This window comes from Orcinus orca, chromosome 10, assembly GCF_937001465.1.
Source record: "Orcinus orca chromosome 10, mOrcOrc1.1, whole genome shotgun sequence".
Classification (NCBI taxonomy): Eukaryota; Metazoa; Chordata; class Mammalia; order Artiodactyla; family Delphinidae; genus Orcinus; species Orcinus orca.
The window spans coordinates 80912926-80934047 of record NC_064568.1 but is presented as its reverse complement, the minus strand read 5'-3'; the positions used below and the strand labels follow the sequence as shown (position 1 = coordinate 80934047).

The 21122-nt window shown below is 39.5% G+C and overlaps 1 protein-coding gene across 2 annotated transcripts in view; it reads right to left on the bottom strand.

Annotated features, from left to right (window-relative positions):
• EFHC1 (EF-hand domain containing 1) overlaps positions 1-19950 on the bottom strand; it is a 60708-nt gene extending 40758 nt beyond the window's left edge. The window contains exons 1-3 of one of the 2 annotated variants that reach the window (XM_004285608.3): positions 19748-19950; positions 11513-11734; positions 3305-3592 (exon numbers count right to left, since the gene is read on the bottom strand). In XM_004285608.3, coding sequence (XP_004285656.1) covers positions 3305-3592; positions 11513-11734; positions 19748-19810 — 573 coding nt within the window. In that variant the 5' untranslated portion in view covers positions 19811-19950. The remainder of the gene's footprint in view (positions 1-3304; positions 3593-11512; positions 11735-19747) is intronic. The other variant, XM_033416252.2, reaches the window with a different exon arrangement.
• Positions 19951-21122: the final 1172 nt, after the last annotated feature.

The following is a 21122-nucleotide window of genomic DNA, read 5'->3' as shown; positions in this document are numbered from 1 at the left end:
GGCACACAGGCTTAGATGCTCCGTAGCACGTGGGATCTTCCCGGACCAGGGCTCGAACCTGTGTCCCCTGCGTTGGCAGGCAGATTCCTAACCACTGTGCCACCAGGGAAGTCCCCCCAATATCCTTTCAATATTAAAATATTATGATCTCAACATCTACTAAAAGTACTGAACTGCAGATGACAATAAAATTCTCCCCTCCCTTGAGATGGTCTACTAGTGTAGCAGGATTATTGACTGAGAAATTTAATGGGTGTTTTACTCCTTTTTGTTGCTTACAACTGATAACCAGGCCCTTTGTTAACCTTACTTTAGGGATTTCGGGAGGAATGTAGAAGCTTCCTGAAGTTGACTGTTCTTCCTGTCTCTTAGAAAAAGCCTAAACTCTTTGAAGTGATTATTCTAAGGTGTCCCAGGAGGAGGGGAGAGAAGGGAACGTCTTTGAGGGCAAGAAGACAGAAAGAGGGAGATTCCCCCAGACTGGAAAACAGACACAGGTTGGTGGGCCTTAGAAGAGCAAGACTCCCCAGGTCTCTGCAGGGACGCTCGGAGAACAGGTGCAGCCAGTCAGCACAGGTGCTCAGAGTCCAGTCTCTTACTCAGCACCAAGCTTCAGGGAGGTGCCCTTGGTCACTGGACAACCTAGGGACCCTGCATAGATAACCCCTTTGGGTCTGCGAGTGCTGCTGCTTACTTGCTATCCTTAGGGCTTAGAATCTTTGGCAAAGCTGAGGGCGAACAGAAACACCAGGTCAGTTTGACTGGGGCTCAATTAGGTCTTAAGTTACTTTTAAAAAACAAAATAACATTTCTTGTGCACCTGTATCTGTGGAGTAGGATTCACATCTGTGACACCAGCAGTAATACTTTAGTGAAAATAATAAATTCTAGCTGAGTTCTGGAGCTCTATTTTTTAACGTGTTCAGTTCATTCTGTCTATAGGACCATTTATGTGGAGCCATGAGTAGGGGCGTGAGAAGGGATGGTGATGATGATATGTGTGAATGGAGGTGGTTCCTTGTCCAACTCACACTATAAAGCCAGTCTCCTCCTTATCCACTCATAGGTCCAGCTGTAGTGAAAACCATCAAATTAGATAAGATGTGAACAAATCTCAAACTGTTATAGAAGCCAACTTGTAACCTAACATCAGTTATTGAAAACATAATTCAATCTAATCAGTGCCTGAAATACTCAGCTCTTGTCTATCATTAGTAATTAAAATACAGCTGATCCCCATTATTCACAAATTTCTGCATTTACAAATTTGTCCGCTTGCTAAAACTTATTTGTAATCAACCCTTGTGGCGCTTTTGTGGTCCTTTGCAGCTGTGCACAGAGCAGTGAAAATTCTGAGTTGCCAGCTGAGGCTGAACAACGTGAAGTTCTGCCTTCTTGTTTTCAGCTTTCCTGGTGAAAAAGTGTCCTTTTCATGGTCTATTTGGAGCCACTTTTTCTCACTTAAGTGCTTTCTGTTGGTGATTTTGCTGTCTGAAGTAGCCCCCAAAGAGCAGTGCTGTTTTCTGTTCTCAGTACAAGAAGACTGTGATATGTACTCAGTGCCACTGAACTGTACATCTAAAAATGGTTAAGGTGCTAAATTTCAGGTTATGTATATTTTACCACAGAAAAAAAGGCAGCTGTGATGTATCTTAAGGAAAAAATACAAGTGTCAGCTAAGCTTCATTCAGGCATGACTTACAGTGCTTGGGCCATGACCTCAATGTTAATGAATCAACAATATATTTTAAATATGGCATCTGTAAACAGAAAGAACACACAGAACAAGGTAACATTTTGACCAGAGGCTTGTAGGAACCTAACTCTGTATTTCTCTTAGGAGCAATGGTTCAGTATTTGCTAACTCAGTGTTTGTGGCGACTGCACTGAACATAACTACCATTAATAATGAGAACTGACTGTAACTGGCTTAGATCAATGGCTCAGTGATCAACTTGCAAATGTTCAAACTGTCTGTAAAGACACAATTGTAAAAACAATTGTAATACCTTAAATTTATACATTTCATAATTTTTCACTGTCCGCACAATTCTGGAACTGCCTATGATAAAAAGAACTTCAAAACCTAAAAAATGAGAGATCAGAACACATTTGAAGGGGACAGTATCTCAAAGACGGTCTGGCACCTCCACCTTCTATATGGTTTTCTCGGCAGCTCTGGGGCGACAAGCCAAGGATGCCATGGCTCCTTTCCTCACTGCCCTGAGGTCCTGTCCCTGCATCATCTCATCAGTGAGGCCCTCCCTGCCCAGCCTTTACATATTGTGCCCCCTCCAAATCCCATCTCCTTTACTCTCTTTAGTTCCTTCCATAGCTCTTAGCAGCATCTGACATATTATACATTTGTTTGCTTATTATTTGTCTCCCTCAACCAGAATGTAATAACCTCCATAAGGGCAATACTTATACCTGACACCTAGAACAGTGCCTGGCACACAGCAGGCACTCAGTAAGCATTTGCTGAATAAATTACTAAATGAAAAAAATAAATGAGTGAACTCACAGGAGCTCAGTGCATGGTAAAAATTAATCACATTTGGCATTAGGTCACATGGGATTAAAGGCATAAAAAATTCAGGAACTATATTTTTGCTACTAAAATTTATTTTAAGTGAAACAAATTTGGAATTGATTTCCTAATACCTACACTTTGTGCTAAAGAAAGTGCTCTCTCTCGCTCGCTTCTTCCTCTCTCTCTCTCTACAATTAAGTATAAGTTATCAAAAAATCCATATTTACGAAATAGAGAAATGGAGGATTTTTCTCACTATAAAAAAGTGTTTTCCTTTAAAAATGCTTTTATTCCAGGAATTCTTTAGATAGCAAGTTTCCCTAGAACAAAGCAAGTATGAGTTACGGAACAAATACGAATTGTACAAAAAATTTTAGGCTCATATCTGCTAATAGTGGTAGTGCTATTTTTGTAAACCCAAACTTCAGCTAAATTGCCCAATGCCTCTTCCGTATTTCTACCCCATCAAGGGAACTAGCTCCCCTATTCTCTATCTGAACTGGCATGTGAACTGATTTCTTATCAAATGATTCAGCTGTGAAGGGAATTTAACTTTATTTGAATGGATATGTAGCAATATCATTTTGAAAAAAATGATGTCACTACATAGTGATGGCACATAGGACATAGACAAATGCCAAATTAACCTACACGATAATCCACTCAGGACAGATGATCAGTGCCCTCCTCTTACCCTAACAAGTGACATGTATCCTTCCGTAGATTAGAATAATGCCTAAGCACCACAGCTTCCAAAAACATATACTCTACCTGTGTGAACTTGTCACAGTCAACAATGCGGAAAGTTCTGCCATAAATTGTGATGTTTATTCCTCGGTTTAGGTCTTTCCAATGGTAATGGTCTCCCTGGTCATTCTTGGCTAGGCGCTGCCGTTTGATTAACTTGCCTTGAGGGATCCCGGAGTTTTCCACAACAGGCTCTATGACAGACATGCTGTCATCTTCCAGATGGTAGTAAATGTTCACTTGGCGGATCCTGTAATGTTCCTCAGTTGACAGAGGAACATCTTCTTGGAAATAGGCATCAAATTTCAGCACCTGTAATACAAAAAGGAGGGAAAAATGGTGTATTAGTGTCTCATCCAAAAATACCAAGTACCTTCCTGTGCCAAGAACCACTCAGGGAGATTCGAATACTCATCACTCCCATCTTCTAAGTCAAGGGTTGCCAAACTACAATCATGGGACAAACCTACCCCTGCCACCTGTTTTTGTATAACCTGCAAGCTAAGAATGTTTTCATATTTAAATTGTTGAAAAATCAAAAGAAGAATAAAATTTCAAAACATATGGAAATTATACGAAATAATTAACACGTAATTGCTAATGGTTGCTTTCCCATTACGAGGGCAGAGCTGAGTAGCTGGGCTGCTGCTACGGACTGAACTGTCTCCCACCCCCACAATACTCATATGTTGGAACCCTAACCCCCAACGTGACTGTATTTGGAAATAGGGTCTTTAGGAGGTAATTCGGATTAAATGAGCCCTAAGGGTGGGGCCCTAATCCGACAGAACCAGTGGCTTTGTAAGAAGAGGAAGAGAGCTCCCCGCTGTTAGCCCACAGGCACTGAGGAACGGCCACGTGAGGACACAGCAAGAACGCATCTCTCTGGAAGCCAGGAAGAGAGACTTCACCAGAAACCAAATTAGCAGGAGTCCTGATCTTGGACTTGAAGCCTCCAGAACTTTGAGAAAATTAATTTCTATTGTTTAAGTCACCTGTTTGTCTGTATTTTATTATGGCAGCTCGAACAGACAAAGACAGCTGCAAAGCCCAAAATATTTATTATTTGGCTCTTCACAGAAAAAGCCTGCTGGCCTCTGCTCTAAATATTCAAACTACGTGTAGACTGTTTATTAACACGTTCCTTGACAAGATGGCTTAAAGATCTTAACTCTACTAACTTTACTTCAATGTCAAAAATCCCTCTTAGAATTTCCAGAAAGAATAAGAGACTATGACTTTTGGTTTCAAAATGAAAATGAAGTCTCCAGTCCATTTCTTTAGGAGTGCAGTCCCTTGTAGATGCACATTAATGACATATTCATTCTTAGAGACTTTGTATGAATGACTCTCAAATCAACAATCCACCACAGACTCTTGGGTGGCGTGTCAATACCCTCATTGTGCTCAGAAACATCTATCCTAGATGAAGCAAATCCTAGGTCCTCTGGAAGCATCAGCATCAGTGTAAAGTCAAAATGACACATCTACTGTACATTTGAAAAAACACTTAAAAATAATATAAAAAGCTTATGTTGGGAATTCCCTGGTGGTCCAGTGGTTAGGACTCTGTGCTTTCACTGACAAGGACGCCGGTTCGAGCCCTGGTCTGTGCACTAAGATCCTACAAGTGGCGCGGCGTGACCAAAAAAAAAAAAAAGCTCATGTTGACATGCGTTGGGATTTTTAAATGTCTATAATTCTATTTTTAATACTTCTTTTCAGGGCAAGAACGTATTAGAATGATGCTTCAGGGAGGCAAGAGTGTTAACCCAAACCTCTACTAGAGTAAGAGGAACAAACCAAGGAGACTCTTTAGTGAAGACAATTATGGTTCAATGGATGGGAAGATGAGATAATGTATAATGTCTGCTGTGGAAGAACAAGATAAAAAGCAAAAGAGAACGGGCAGTTGCATAGGAGAAATATGAATATAATGGAGTCAAGACCTTAAAACTCCTAATAAAAAGATGAGATGGATGAATGTAATGGAATGTTTAAAGGAGAAAAATCATATGGTAAAAGCAAAAGACAAAGATCCTTTTAAAGTAACATTTTACAACAGTTGCAAAGAATTGAAAGAGGACATGATCAGTAATTCACGTACGAAATGGTCTGTACCTGAGCCACAGGCTTACACAGATTTACCTGAGAAGATAACTCTGTAGAGCAGACGGTGAGCTGAATTTTAGACTTCCTGAATTCAGCATGCACAGTTACTGTGGCAGGAGGCAACCTGAGACGCAGGGCTGGGTTTTGGGAAAGAAGTCAGTATTAGAGGAGAATCAGGATGACTCAACATTCTGACCTGAGCAACCAAGAAAATGGAACTGCTATCAATCTGATACAGAGCAGAATGCAGTGGAGCAGGTTTGGGGGGGGTGGGAAACAAAATTAGGGGTTCGGTTTTGAACACGTTTAGTTTCAGATATCCATTGAACATTCAAGAGGAGATGTCAGATAGGCAGTTACATGTAGAATTCAGGACACAATTCACTGTGTAAAGCAGGGGTCCAACCCCCGGGCCGCACAGCAGGACATGGGTGGCTGGCGGGCAACTGAAACTTCATCCGTATTTACAGCTGCTCCCCATCGATTGCGTTACCACCTGAGCTCCGCCTCCTGTCAGCAGAATTATTTCATTATCTATTACAATATAATAATAATAGAAATAAAGTGCACAGTAAGTGTAATGCGCTTGAATCATCCCAAAACCTTTACCCGCCCCTCTCCCCGGGGTCCGTGGAAAAACCGTCTTCCACAAAACCGGTCTGAGGTGCCAAAAAGGTTGGGGACTGCTTGTGTAAAGGACATTTCAAGGCATGAGTCTGGACCAAAGTAGTGAGCATAGACAAAGAAGAAAACGAAAGATTGAAGCCTGGGGCACCTCCAGTTTCCTATGCCATCTGTTTTCTAAGATGAAGGGGATGAAAATACCTTTGGCAACAGGAACCCGGCCTCAGAATGGGAGGCTGGGAAAAGATACACACACATTTTAAAGGCTCAAATAATCAGAATTTTTTGCATTCTGTTTTTTAAAATGTTAATGATAATGAGTTATTTAAAAACAAACCTTATAGACTTATGCCATGTGATCAGTACAAATGAATCCTAATCTCCTATCTTTGTACATTTACAGTAGTGAATTGTGACCACATGATCACTTTGTAAAATCCAAAACATTCCTTTTGAAGCAAAGAAAAATTAAATAATGCAAAATTAATGCACAGTAAAAGTGTTCGCTTTATATTCATTCTAGTACATTCAAATTGTGCAGGGAAAAGAAGTAACTGATTATGTATATATGGTATATTTGGCATTTATTGAAGAAACTGACTATTCAGTTAACTAGGGCACTAAATTCTTATGTTCTCGGTTATTTGTTGTCTGACATAAACTGTAAGTGGTAAAAAATTTTACCCATTAAAAAAAAAAACCCTAGAAGTTTTTTTCTGTCTGTACATTTATCTCTGATTTTTTAATATGAATCAGTTTGTGCAATAAAGTACTTGGGTTTCCTCTGGCATATGATCTATACGTATGGCTAAAACTACATGTTTTCACCACGTAAGTCATATTACAGAGAGCCAGACCAACATGTGAAGACTCAGGAAGAAATACTCTAACCCTGAATGTACTTATTTATTTGACTGTTAATCAAAAAGGCACTTAGCTACTTATTAAGAACAGAATTAAGAGTTCTGTGCTCCACCCAGAAAGAAATGACTAGAAAAGAGTTAATCTAGGAAAACTGTTTAGCAAGTAGTTAAGATAACATTAGCTTTCCCAGGTAGAATAAGAAGGAAATATATTATGTAAAAAGAAAGGAAAAAGTAATATTTAGATACTGTGTTTAAAAATTTATTTTTCATGGAATTTTACAGCTGGATAGATTCCTACATGTATTCTAACTAATTATATAGATGAGGACACTAAATACTGAGAGTCCTCAAGGTGCCAACACAACACCCAGAATTAGAATCCAAGTCTCCTAACTCCCAGGAAGTGCTCAGAATGCCCCAAGAAACTTGGAACTATTCGCAATGATGTCAAATTGATGGGGAAGATGCTGAATATTTTCATATCACATACAATTATAAAAAGCCTAGGTACACTTTTTAAATTATTTTTTAGTTTACTCTATTACATCTGTGCATTGCATGCTCAGCTTGCCAATTTTCAGCAGTGACACTAGTATGTTAATTTTATTTCTTAAATAATGATTCATCTCATTTTTTTCAACTAATATTTATTGAGTACCAATCACAGAATAGACCAGATGAGTCCTTGCGCTAATGAAGTATACACTCAAGTAGGACAGATAAACACTAAACAAATCAGCAACACAAACTGTAATACACTACTGTGAAGGAAACAAAAAAATGATAGAGAAAAATACGGAGGGACCACCTTAGCATAGTGGCCAGAAAAAGCTTCATAGTAAGTCACACTGAAGGATGAGATGGAGTCAGCTGCTTAAGAGCAGAGGGAAAGCTATTCCAGGAACAGCACATGCAAAGGTCCTGGGGTGGTGTATTACAATCTCAAGAAAATAAGGAAAATAAATCTAGTGTGACTGAAACACAGTGGGTGAGGAAAAGAGAGGCCCAGGAAAAAGCTGTAGAAACAGCAGGGAGGGCCAGGTCTCGTGGTGACTGCAGGGAACCTGTACAGTTGTATATATGATGAGAAAGCCGTGGAGAAGTATTTTGGTCAGTACGTGACATGTTCTGATATTTATTTTTAAAAGACAGGCCTGGTTGTTCTGTGGAAAATGAATTAATGTTAATAGTGGAGTTGGAAATATGTAAATGGATTAGTTATATATTTTAGAGACAGAAATGACAGAGCTTGATGATAAGATTGGATGTGGGTTTTGAGGGAAAAGAAGAGTCAAGGATGACTTTCAGGAAGTGGGGGATAAATTAGGAGTTTGGGATTAACAGATACATACTGCTACATGTGAAATAAATAATCAACAAGGACCCACTGTATAACTCAGGGAACTATACTCAATATTTTGTATAATAACCTTATAATAATGAGGGAAAAGAATCTGAAAAAGAATAGATATATATATATATGTATAACTGAACCACTTTGCTGTACACCTGAAACACACATTGTAAATCAACTATACTTCAATTAAAAAAATAAAATTAAAAAAATTTTTTAAAAAGGATGACTTTCAACTGGGGGCTAGAGCAGCTGGGTAGTGGTAATGTCCCCCCAGAGAAGTGATATCATCAGAGCTGTGCTTTGGGGAATAAAGCAAGCAGTAGACCTGTTATGAGCATAAAAAACATGAGACTAATACAACAGTTAACGACATGTTAGCTGTTAACACGCTGCTTGTCTGAACTAAGATAGCGGGAGAGGAAAGGGAAGTGAGAGATACTCGACTCGGCAAATCACTGAATGTGGGGAGTGAAGCAAGAAAGAGCCAAACGCGGCTCAGGTTTCAAGCTCTTCAAGCTTGGATTACCGAGGGGAACACAGAAAGAGCACATTTGCGGGAAAAGGTGATGAGCTGAGCTACAGACACACAGACCCTGAGGTGCCAACAGCTCATCAGGTGAAGAGATTCCGCGGCAGGTCTGGAGTTTCAATAAGGTCAGAATTGGAAATAAACATTGATAGTTGTCTACCTTGAGATGACAGCTGAAAACGCAAAAGTGGGTGAAATCTCTCAACAATATAGAATAAGGAATGAGAACAGAACCTTGAAAACACTTACCATTAATAAATGAGAGGAGGAAGGAAGGCCAGAGCAGGAGCATTGAGAGAGAGAGAGAGAAGAAAACCAGGAGAGTGAAGAGTCCTGGTAGCAAAAGAAAAGCAGAGTTTCAAAGAGGAAAGGGGGTCAGCAATGGCAGATGTTGTAAACAGGTAAAAGAGAATGCTGGTAAAGAAAACCTCTCCAGATCTGACAAGTAAAACAACACTGGCTACTAAGAAAAAGTAGTTTGGGGCTCGAGGGTGAAGAAGTCAGCTTCTAAGTGAAGTGACAATCAAGTGAGGAAAAAAGTTGCTTAAAGGGTTACAAGTAGAAAGAAGGTTTCTTAAGACAGGATAGTATGACCCTAGGTAGAGAAATACTCACCTGAGTGTTTGAAATGGCAGCAGGATGGAAGTTAAAGATGAAGAGGATGAAAGAAGAACACCAGGAACACAGAGTGGGAAGTTAGCCTGGGAAATGGATACAGTGGGTGATGATGACGAGAACCGTACGGGAGCAAAAGAGAAAGATGCAGGCACTCCTTGGAGATATCCTGGTCTTTATAATCTGCGTAAGAAATACTTACATTCTAAGGATGAGGAACGGTACAAAGAATGTCCAAAACATGGACAAATATGTTGGCTAGTATGTGGACTTCTGGGTATTACCAAAAAATTTAAACTCTGATCTAATTCAGAAAACCCATAGTTTTCTTATCACAAAAAAAATTCCTAGTTTCAAAACCATGCATTTAACTACTCTACCTCATTATCTATGGTAAGAATCATTTATAGAAAATGGTGATGATCCAAGTAAAACGAATAGGAAAACAAAAATGTAAATATTCAAGAGCACTATCTTTAAAGAAATGAATTACAAATAATATTTTAAAAGTATAAATTAAGTAATGACAATTAGCATAAAATTACATAGAAAGACAAAAACTGAGAAGCTTATTTCCTATTCTGGCACAATTCTCCCTCTTTGAATTTCATTAATACTTTTTTTCTTAAGTCTTTACTGAATTTGTTACAATATTGCTTCTGTTTTATGTTTTGGTTTTTTGGTCGCGAGGCATGTGGGATCTTAGCTCCCCGACCAGGGGTCGAACCTGCACCCCCCTGCATTGGAAGGCAAAGTCTTAACCACTGGACCATCAGGGAAGTCCCTCATTAATACTTTATCACGTTCTAGTTTACGATAGTTATTTGCGATTGTTTTCAGTAAAAACTGAACCTAACCATTTGTATCTTGATAAACTGTTAAATGCCTATCCCACTCCTCTCTTGTATTTTCCCCCCTTTCCCTTTTCTACTGGTTTTGCAGTGCCTGTCACAGCTGTAAATAAACAAGAGAAACAAGAAAAAGGTAAAGAAATACCCAATCATATCATTGATATGGATGTTTAGGTTCAGCCTATAAGTGGACATGTCAACGTGTTTGTATCAAATGAGTTAGTTGAGATGGGGAAGGGGAGATGATATAGATTATGTCTGATACATTAAAAAAATTTTTAATTAAGTGATTATTAATGTAAATGGCATATTTTCACCACTAGATTATTTTGTACCTTCCAGCCTCTAGCTTCAACAGAGGCTGGAAGGTACAAAATACCTTTATTAATAAATTTTTATTTATTAATAAAGATTGGCCAGCTGGATGAAAATGGTATAGACATTTAACAAAAATAATAAAATGAAACGTAAGACCAAAAAAAGAGAGAAATAAGATAGGCTAGGAGTAAATGAAGAAAGCTAACTTATAAAAACTAGTCAGTAGTTCTCACAGCCAGTTATACACAAAAATCATCTAGAAATTAGAATCAGTGAGGGCTGGGGCAACATTCAAGTTTCTTAAAAGTCCCACCAGTAATTCTGCTGCATGGCTAGGGTTAGGACAAGCTCACCTTAGTGAAAAGAGGAAGCTCAGTGACAAGGAAAATCAAGGATGCTGTGGAAATGTTAACAGACGGAAATAAAGTAACTCACATTACAAAAGCATAAGGGTAAATAAGACACAAACAAAAATGTTATACTACCCTTTGATTATATTATGCCAAATCTGAAATGTTCCCTGAAAAACAAAACTTATGGAGACAGCCTGGAGAAAACCAACAACAGATGAAGTCATTGTCACAATGACACTCTGCACTACACAGAGATTAAGGATTTGTCATTACTACAGAATACAGGATTTTTAAAAAGTAGAAAACACAGAACAGGTAAACATAGCAATATGAACTCAAGAATTCAGAACTCATCCAACTTTTTTAAACTGTATTTAGAAAATATTTCAGTGACGTCTACAGGGAATTATTTTCTGTAATCGGCTTCCTGAGTAAAGAAAGGGTCTTTCAATCCTGAGTTCAGCTGTCTATGACTAAGGGTTGAGGCATTTGAACAATTTTCTCCTCAGAGTATCTGGAAAGGCTGTGGTTTACTGTTGACTTTTCTGCAAACAGTTGGCTCTCAGAGATTTGAATTCAAGGGGTACCCTTCCATCCCAGATGATACCTTTTTGTCGAAAGCCACATAGGCAGGAATGAATTCTGCGCGCGGGGCCTGCTTGGGCTGGCCGTACGTGAGGACTGGTGCCTTGCTGGCCAGCTTGTCCAGCTCAGCCTGAGACAGCTGGCTGACCTGGAGCCGGTCCCCGCTGATCCCAACTGTTGGATGTCGAACAACTGCATAGCCATTCCTATAGCCAAGCGTCTGGCTTCTAGGAAATGCTGTTTTCTGAAGAAAAAAACGAAGTGTGTCTTTATATTATAAATATTTGTTGGGTAAAAAAGCTAACTTTCAAAAATATAACTTCAACCTTTGTTTATAAACATCCACAAACCTTACATCAAAAAGTTTACCTACTTTAGAAGGTTCTTGTATTTTAAGCTAAAACACTCGGCCAGAAAGGAGGAGGGATGCAGCAGCCTGAGCTTAAAATAAAACTTAAAGCCCTGCTGCTGAAAGTCCAATTTAATTACCAGCTCACTTTCCACAAAAGGCTAAAATATTATCTCACGTATACTCCTAATTTTGTACTAGTCTTCCCATGTTTTTCATTTTATCTGGTGGTCATAAACCATGGAACTGAGAAGATCTAGTTCTGTGAAATGAATTTTTACCTGAAATGAAACAATGGCCCTCTTGCTACAGTGATGCTAATATATTCATATAACTTTTTGGAAAGCAAATGGATATTACAGACTTAAATTGAACAGACTTGAACTCAATAATTCCACCCCCAATCCTTTAAGGATATAACCCAAAATTACAGGAAAGAACAATATGCCTAAGGCTGACCATTATAATGTTCAATAGTTATAATTATAATAGTAAATTATAATAGTTATAATTACAATAGTAAAACACGCCATGGGAAACAATCTAAAAGACAAGCACGAGTAACTGATGGAAAGCTCACCTAACGGGCTATTATGCAGCCATTAAAGACCATGTGGTAATCTGGGAAAAATATTTATGATTTAATAAGTCCAAAAAAGCAGCTTACAAAATTATATGCATATTAATTATAAGCATGCAAACACGTGCACAAAACAGGCTAGACTTGGAGAATGTTCTCTGTCTGTACTATACATTTCTGAATTATGGTTTCTTTTTTTTTTTTTTTACAATCAACACATTTTTATTGGTAAATGGAAAAAACAAAAGATTACAGAAAAAAAGTGGAAAGGAAATATTTTTGAAGGCAGAGGAGACCAAAACAGTGGCATAGGATACCCAGCCTCCCCATCCCTCCACAAAGATCAGTGGTTGGACAGCTGTCCATGAACACCTCTGGAAGAGGTCCAGAGTCCATTCAGGAGGTTTCAGCAACACAGTAAAACAAAAAACTGAGGATATTCACACAGCAAGAGAAGGAAGACAACCCATTTTCTCTGCATCATCCCATCCCCCAAGCCAGCACTGTTCAGCCCCAGGAGGCAACTTCCCCTCAACCAGGAAAGGAAAAGCAGGGTGGGCAGTCAGCTCTCCAGTCGTTTGGAGACACTGCATGAAGGTCCCACCTCAGTTTCACCCCACAGACTAGTGAAGTAGAAGTGTACAGAGCCAGTTAGGAACAAGGAAGAAAAAGGTAGGGGCTACTGGCAGCACCCATTCAGTGGGAGCCACTGTGGTTCACAGAGACCTGCTTGGCAGACAAACAGCAGATTTTGACCCACAGCCAACAGCCAGCATAGCTGCAGCTGCCATGTAGCCCCTGCAGACTTCACCAGCTTTTGTCCCACAGGCATTCAGGGTTGCCCAGGCCACCACCTGAGTCCCTCCTGGCTTCCTCCTCTCCCCTGTCCCCAGCAGAGCCCAGGAACCACACAGGCAGCCAGCTTAGGCCTCTAGAAAGCGATGAAGAAAAAAACTGCCAACCAAGAGTACTTTACCCAGAAAAGTTGTCCTTCAGAAATGAAGGCAAGATAAAGACTTTTCCTAATAAGTATAAGCTAAAGGACTTCGTTACCACTAAGTTTGCCTTACATGAAATGCTGAAGAGTTCTTTGAGCTGAAACAAAAAGGTGTTTATTAGTAACATGAAACTATACAACACACTGGTAAAGGTAAACGGAGACACCCTAATACTGTAACATGGTGATGTGTTATCTACTTTACTATAAAGACCACTTAACCCTAGCTTCAACAATTTGTTAATGGATACACAATACAAAAAGATGTAAATGGTGACATCAAAAAAATAAGGGGCGGGGAGTAAAAGGGTAGATTTTTATGTGAACAAATACGGTTGATCTGAAGGGCGAAATAGACAACAAAACAATTATAGCAAGGGACTTCAATACCCCACTCTCAACAATGGACAGATCAGCCAGATAAAAAAAATCAACAAGGAAAACACTGCACTTGAACCATACTTTAGATCAAAGAGACCTAACACACACATACAGAACAATCCATTCAACAACAGTACTCTTTATTCTCAAGCATGTGCAAAACATTCTCCAGTATAGATATGATAAGCCACAAAATAAGTCTCAGCAATTTAAGAAGACTGAAATCATACCAAGTGTCTTTTCCAATTACAATGGCATGAAACTAGAAATCAGTAAGTGGAGGACAGCTGGAAAATTCACAAATATGTGAAAATTAAAAAACACACTCCTGAACAACCAATGAGTCAAAGAAATCAAAGGGAAATTTAAAAAATCTTGAACAGATGAAAATGGAAGCACAAAAATGAAAATCTACAGGATGCTGCAAGAGCAGGTTTAAGTTTATAATGATATATGCCTGCATTGAGAAATAAGATCTCAAATAAACCACTTCGCTTTATACCTCAAGAAACTAGAAAAAGAAGAACTAAGCCCAAAGTCAGCAGAAGAAAGGAAATAATAAAGATCAGAGCAGAAATAAATGAAATAGACACTAGAAAAACAATAGAAATGATCAAAGAAACTAAGCTGTTTTTTTGAAAAGACAAACAAAATTGACAAACCTTTAGCTAACTGATTAAGAAAAAAGAGGACTCAAATAAAATCAGAAATGAAAAGGGAGACATTATAACTGGTAGTATAGAAATACAAAGAAGCATGAGAGTCTACTATGAATAATTACATGCCAACAAACTGGATAACCTAGAAGAAATCGATAAATTCCTAGAAATGTACAACCTAGCAAGATTGAATCATGAAGAAATAGAAAATCTGAACAGACCAATAACAAGGAAACTGAATCAGTAATCAAAAACCTCCAAATAGAGAAAAGCTTGGGACCAGGTGGTTTCACTGGTGAATTCTACCAAACATTTAAAGCAGAATTAATGCCAGTCCTTCTCAAATGCTTCCAAAAAACTGAAGAGGAGGAAACACTCCCAAACTCATTTTATAAAACTAGCATTACCCTGATACCAAAGCCAGATAAGGAAACTACAAGAAAATTACAGACCAATATCTCTGATGAACACAGATGTAAAAATCCTCAACAAAATACCAGCAAACCAAATTCAACAGCACATTAAAAGAGTCACACACCATGGTCAAGTGGGACTGATTTCTGAGATGCAAGGATGGTTTAACATGTGCAAATAAATAAATGTGATACATCACATCAACAGAATGAAAGATAAAAATCACATGATCATCTCAACAGATGCAGAAAATGCATTTGGCAAAATACAATATCCTTTCATGATAAAAATGCTCAAAAAATTGGGTATAGAAGGAACATACCTCAACACAATAAAGTCCATAGATGACAAACCTACAACTAACATCATACTCAAAGGTGAAAGGTGGAAAGCTTTTCCTCTAAGATCAGTAACAAGACAAGAATGCCTACTCTCACCATTACTATTCAACATAGTACTGGAAGTCCTTGTTAGAGCAATCAGGCAAGAAAAAGAAATAAATGGCATCCAAATAGGAAAGGAAGAAGTAAAACTGTCTTTGTTTGCAGATGATATGATCTTATACTTATAAACCTTAATGACTCCACCAAAAAACTGTTAGAACGAGTCAACAAATTCAGTAAAATTCCAGGATACAGAAATCAACATACAAAAAATCAGCTGTGTTTCTACACACCAACAGTGAACTACCTGAAAGAGAAATTAAGAAAACAATCTCATTTATGATAGCATCAAAAACAATAAAATACTTAGGAATAAATTTAACCAAGGAGGTGAAAGGCCTGTACACTGAAAACTACAAGCTTTTGATGAAAGAAACTGAAGATAACACAAATAAATGAAAAGAAACGCATATTCATGTTTTGGAAGAATTAATATTACTAAAATGTCCATACTACCCAAAGCCATCTAAGAGTCAATGCAATCAGTATCAAAATTCCAATGGCATTTTTCACAAAAATAGAAAAAAAAAATCCTAAAATTTTTATGGAGCCACAAAAGACTCTTAATAGCCAAGCAATCCTGAGAAAGAACAACAAAGTTGGAGGCATCCTGATTTCAAACTATACTACAAAACTACAGTAATCAAAACAATATGTATTGGCAGAAAAATAGACACATAGACCAATGGAACAGAATGGAGAGCCCAGAAATGAACCCTCACATATACAGTCAACTAATCTTTGGCAAGAAAGCCAAGAATACACAATGAAAAAAGGATAGTCTCTTCAATAAATGGTGTTGGGAAAACTGGTTAACCACATGCAGAAGAATGAAACTGGATCCCTATCTTACACCACTCACAAAAATTAATTCAAAATGGATTAGACTTAAACATAAGACCTGAAACTGTAAAACTCCTAGAAGAAAACATAGGAAAGCTCCTTGACATTGTTCTAGGCAATGATTTTTTGGATCTGACAACAAAAGCATAAGAAACAAAAGCAAAAATAAATAAATAAATGGGATACATTAAACTAAAAAGCTTCTGCACAGCAAAAGAAACGATCAACAAAATGAAAAGGCAACCTACAGAATGGGAGGAAAATGTGCAGATCATGTATCTAATAAGGGGTTAATATCCAATATATAAAGAACTCATACAACCCAATAGCAAAACAAAAACAATCCAAATAAACAAAGTCTGGTTAAAAAATGGGCAGAGGAAAAAAAAAATGGGTGGAGGAACTGAATAGATATTTTTCCAAAAGAAGACATACAAATGGCCAAGAGGTATGTGAAAAGGTGCTTGACATCACTAATCATCAAGGAAATGCCAATTAAAACCACAATCAGATAACATCTCACACCTGCTAAGATGGCTATCATCAAAAAGACAAGAGCTAACAACTGTTGAAAACGATGTGGAGAAAAAAACCCTTGTGGGAATGTAAATTGGTACAGCCATTATGGAAAACCGTGTGGAGGTTCCTCAAAAAATTAAAAACAGAACTACCATACAATCCAGCAATCTCATTTCTGGATATATATCCAAAGGTAATGAAAAGAGGATCTTGAAGAGATACCTGCACCCCCTTGTTCAATACAGCATTATTCATAATAGCCAAGTTATGGAAACAATCTGTTTCAAGCAATGGATAAAGATATGACATATATGTGTGTATGAATGTGTATATACATATTTTTACATGTATATACAATGAAATAGTATGCAGCCATGAGAAAGAAGGAAATCCTACCATTTCTGACAACTTGGATGAAACTTGAGGGCATTATGTCAAGTGAAAAACTTCAGCAAGAGAAAGACAAATACTGTATGCATGATATCATTTATATGTGGAATCTAAAAAATCCAAACTCATAGAAACAGAGAGTAGAGTGGTGGTTACCAGGGGGTGGAGGTAGAAGAAATGGGGAGAGAGTGGTCAAAGGATACAAACTTCCAGTTTATTCAGTTATAAAATGAAATCATTCTGAGGATCTAATGTACAGCATGATGATTATAGCTAACAATGGTGTATTATATACTTGAAAGTTGTTAAGAGTAGATCTTAAAGGTTCTCATCACAAAAAGGAAATGGTAATTATATGACTGGATGGAGGTGTTAGCTAATGCTATGGTGGTGATCATTTTGCAAAATACAAGCATATCAAATCAACAGGTTGCACACTTTAAATTTATACGTCAATTATATCTCAATAAAGTTGGAAAACAGTGGAAGGGAAAATTAGAGATTATGTTAATTTTATGGAAATTTTTTTCCTTTTTCTGTTCTTCGCAATGTTGCTTTCAAAATCATATTTACACATACATATATATACACGCATAAATCATAAAATGTTTTTTATGAAAAAAATTACTGACTTACCTACCTAATTTCTCTGCAGCCCAACCAACCATCTCTCAGGATCTGTACTAGCATAAAAGGTGCAATAGAGTAAACTTCTTTTGCTAAGAGTTATGGACTGTGAACTTTATTTTATGGGTTGTACATTCAGGGTCACATATCAGTTGACAGGACATAACACAAATGACACAGAACAAAATGGGCTGAGTTGACTTCATCACTGGGTAACCTGTGTAACTTCAAGCTCCTCTTCTCCCACCTCTAAAGACAGAAGCAACATCAGCTGCTTCATTTGCTTTTCCCGTTTGAGAGACATCTCTACCATCACTCAGCTATACGACCTTTATCAGTGGACTTCAAGGGCACCCCAGGCAAGGCCACCTCAGGCTCCCCACCTTAGTTCCTGTGGTTCATCTTCTGAAGGTCTTGAGAATTACACATACCTAGTCTTTCAGGGCTGAAGATAGTGATCATGTTTTTCACATATCAAAATAAGGCAAATTGGCTGACACTTGGCCAGTGTATTTAAAATCTGAAATATGTCCAATGCACAGTTCATCTTACTTGTAGTACGGCAATATATGTTCTCAGAGCCTGGCACCTCCAACCCACACCTTTGTAATCCCAAATCAAATCAACCCTGCCCCATGGGTAACCCACACTCACCAACAGCAAATGGTAAGCTGTCCCTGCACAGGGCAGGAACGTGCCTACCACATTTTTAAGTTTCATAAAACTGAAAAGTCCACTGAAGCAAAAAATCTACAATGCTGTGTCTTAATGCAGGAATAACTATGAAGAAGAGATTCAGAATCCAAATTCCCTCACCAAACATTCAATTTCAATTCATTCTCCCAAAGAAAATAAATTGACTAAGTATTTTATCTGACCTTCATGATCAGGGAGAGGAACTTATCGCTTAAATTATTAAACTATATAAATATAAATTATTATCGTTTCATCTCTGATAATCAGCCTATCGGCCTACTGAATCTTAATGTTGATATTCCAACATATATTTCAGTAACCCTGAAATTTCAGAATTAAATAATAATTTTGTCAAGGGCTAAACTATGTCAGAGAAAATAAACACAAGCCTATTTTTTTTTCTCTTCAATTTTGTCTACAGGATGCAACTAAAAACACAAAGTAGGGGAAGAGTGAAACAAAATCTAAATAGGAATCTTTTATAAAAATGTTAAAGCGAAAAGAAAAGGGCTAGGAGAAGAAAAAACAGCAACGAATCAACTGTAGTGGAGGGAATTTATGTGGAATTATCTCCTACAAAGCACCTGAGGATGGTTTGGGAGGAAGACGGCCAAGTGCTGAAAGCCTAACTTTTGGAGAAAGAACAACTGGGAAAGAAGGTTAAACAAGAACTGGGTGAAGGTGGGACCAGACTGTAGAAAAGGGATGAGGTGTGGGTAGACGCATAAGTAAGAAGGGAGGAGACTGCAATAAAGGACCTGGCAGAAAGAAGCCAATGGGTGGAAGTGGTAAATAAGACAGGAAATGCAGCTGGGAGTGGGGGCGCTTACTAGGTCTAGGATTCAGAAGAGGTAGAACGCGGGCGGGAAAGATAGGCCTGGGGAGAGTGGGTGGGATGGGGCTGTGGAAATAAGGATGAAGGTGTAGAGAGGCTGAGTCGGGGAAAGGGCCCAGACTAGGAGGGAGGGTTTAAGGGTGGAGCTCATCAGAGAAGGGTATAGGGTGGGAGAATGAGCTAGGGAGAGGACCGAGGGAGAGCTCGGGAGCAAGGCGGGGAAATCAGTGATCTAGAGGAGGCAGAGGCTTGAGGAGAGCAGCAAGTAAGAACGCTGGGAGGCCAACGCACTGCCAGGGTGGAGTGGAAAAACTAGAGAGGGATGGGCGGAGGGCAAAATGGGACAGGGAGGGTGAGGCTGGGTGAGGGAGAAAAGAGAACAAGGTTGGGGCAGAGGGACGGGTTTGAAGGGAAAGAGGACAAACTCGAGCGGACGAGAAGGGAGACGCAATCTTTCGAGCAGCTGCAAGCCCTCCGAGGCCGCCCGGGGGTGGGGGCAGGGGGTTGGGCAGAGAAGTCCTCACCGTGGAGTCCTTAAAGGACATGCCCGGGAGACAGGGCAGGCCATGCACTGGGTTGGACATCATCGCAGCCGCTCTCGCCGCGGCCACCTCGGTCGGGTTTGGTCCTCCCGCCTTGCCGGGGGGGCCAGCGGCTCCTTGGTAACGCCAAACATTCCGAGCGCTCGCGGCAGAGTGCCCGGGCCTGAGGCGCAGGCGTGTTGCGTCTGCGCGTGCGCAGCCCGCGGGACTGGGCGCTCTCGCGGGAGTGTGGCCTCGGCGAGCTGGCCCCGCCCCTCCCCTCTCGGGACACAGCGACGTGAGAGCGGGTGGGAGGGGCGGGAGGAGGCTGTTGTGATGACGGGATGGTTCTCGCCTTGAGGTCCAGGGTCGGGGCGGGCCCTTAGATCAGTTAGAGGGGAAGGGGCGGTCCTTCCTTCGCTCCAACGCAGTCCTCACCGCGCTCCGCCCGCTCTCTCTTCTCCCACCTGTGGGAAAAGGGCTCTTGTCCCAGTTCACACTGAAGTGTCAGTGGTTGGTTCCGGTTGAAAGTGTTACCTTTCTCGGACCCGTGCTTCCCTGGGGCCAGGGGTTGCGGATTATTCGTGGTTATAACTCTGTTGCTCAAGGATGTTCAATGAACAAATGCAACCATCTGGTCCCTAATCCTCCCACTACAGCATTCTGGTTTTTTCCACTTTACCTTTCTTTATTCTACTGTCAACCCTGCACTTCTGCACCCTCCCAGTTGTTGGCCGGGCCTTTGGGTCTTACACATTCACCGCAGGACACTCAATATTTGTTGACTGAAAAGCTACAGGGCGCTCGTGTCAATTCTCCACGTCTCTAGTATCTACCTACTTGCAGCTGTAATGAAAAGATCAGAACCAAGAGGGGAAACGCATCTCCTTCAAAGAGAAAACTAAGTCATAAGAAAAAAGCAAATAAGTGTGGCGACATATTATCAAAATCATAGGTACTCTTTTTACAAAACTTGTTTAAATTACTATCCCTGAAAAGAAATGTAATCCTATTCCTGAAACATTTTCAGGAAAGAAAAAACAAGCTATCCAGCAGCACTGAGGAGCTTAAAAAGAAAAAAAGCAAACAAAACCCAGCTGCCCAGACATTGGATTCATCAGGTCTGAAATGAGTCTCAGGCATCTGATTTTTATAACAGCTGTTTCTGATAATGAGCCAGTTTAGGAACACGATAAAGTAACAGACCTCAATCAGAAGGCATCCGCGTCATGGGGTAGTTTACTGCCAATACAGACACAGCAGCTTTAGTTTTACTGCTTCTTGTCCAAGCAAATCCCCCTGTTGGGTTTCACTAATAGGTGTAAACCTCATGGGGCCCAGGACATCAATCCACTAGTGGTAACTGAAGCAGTTATTG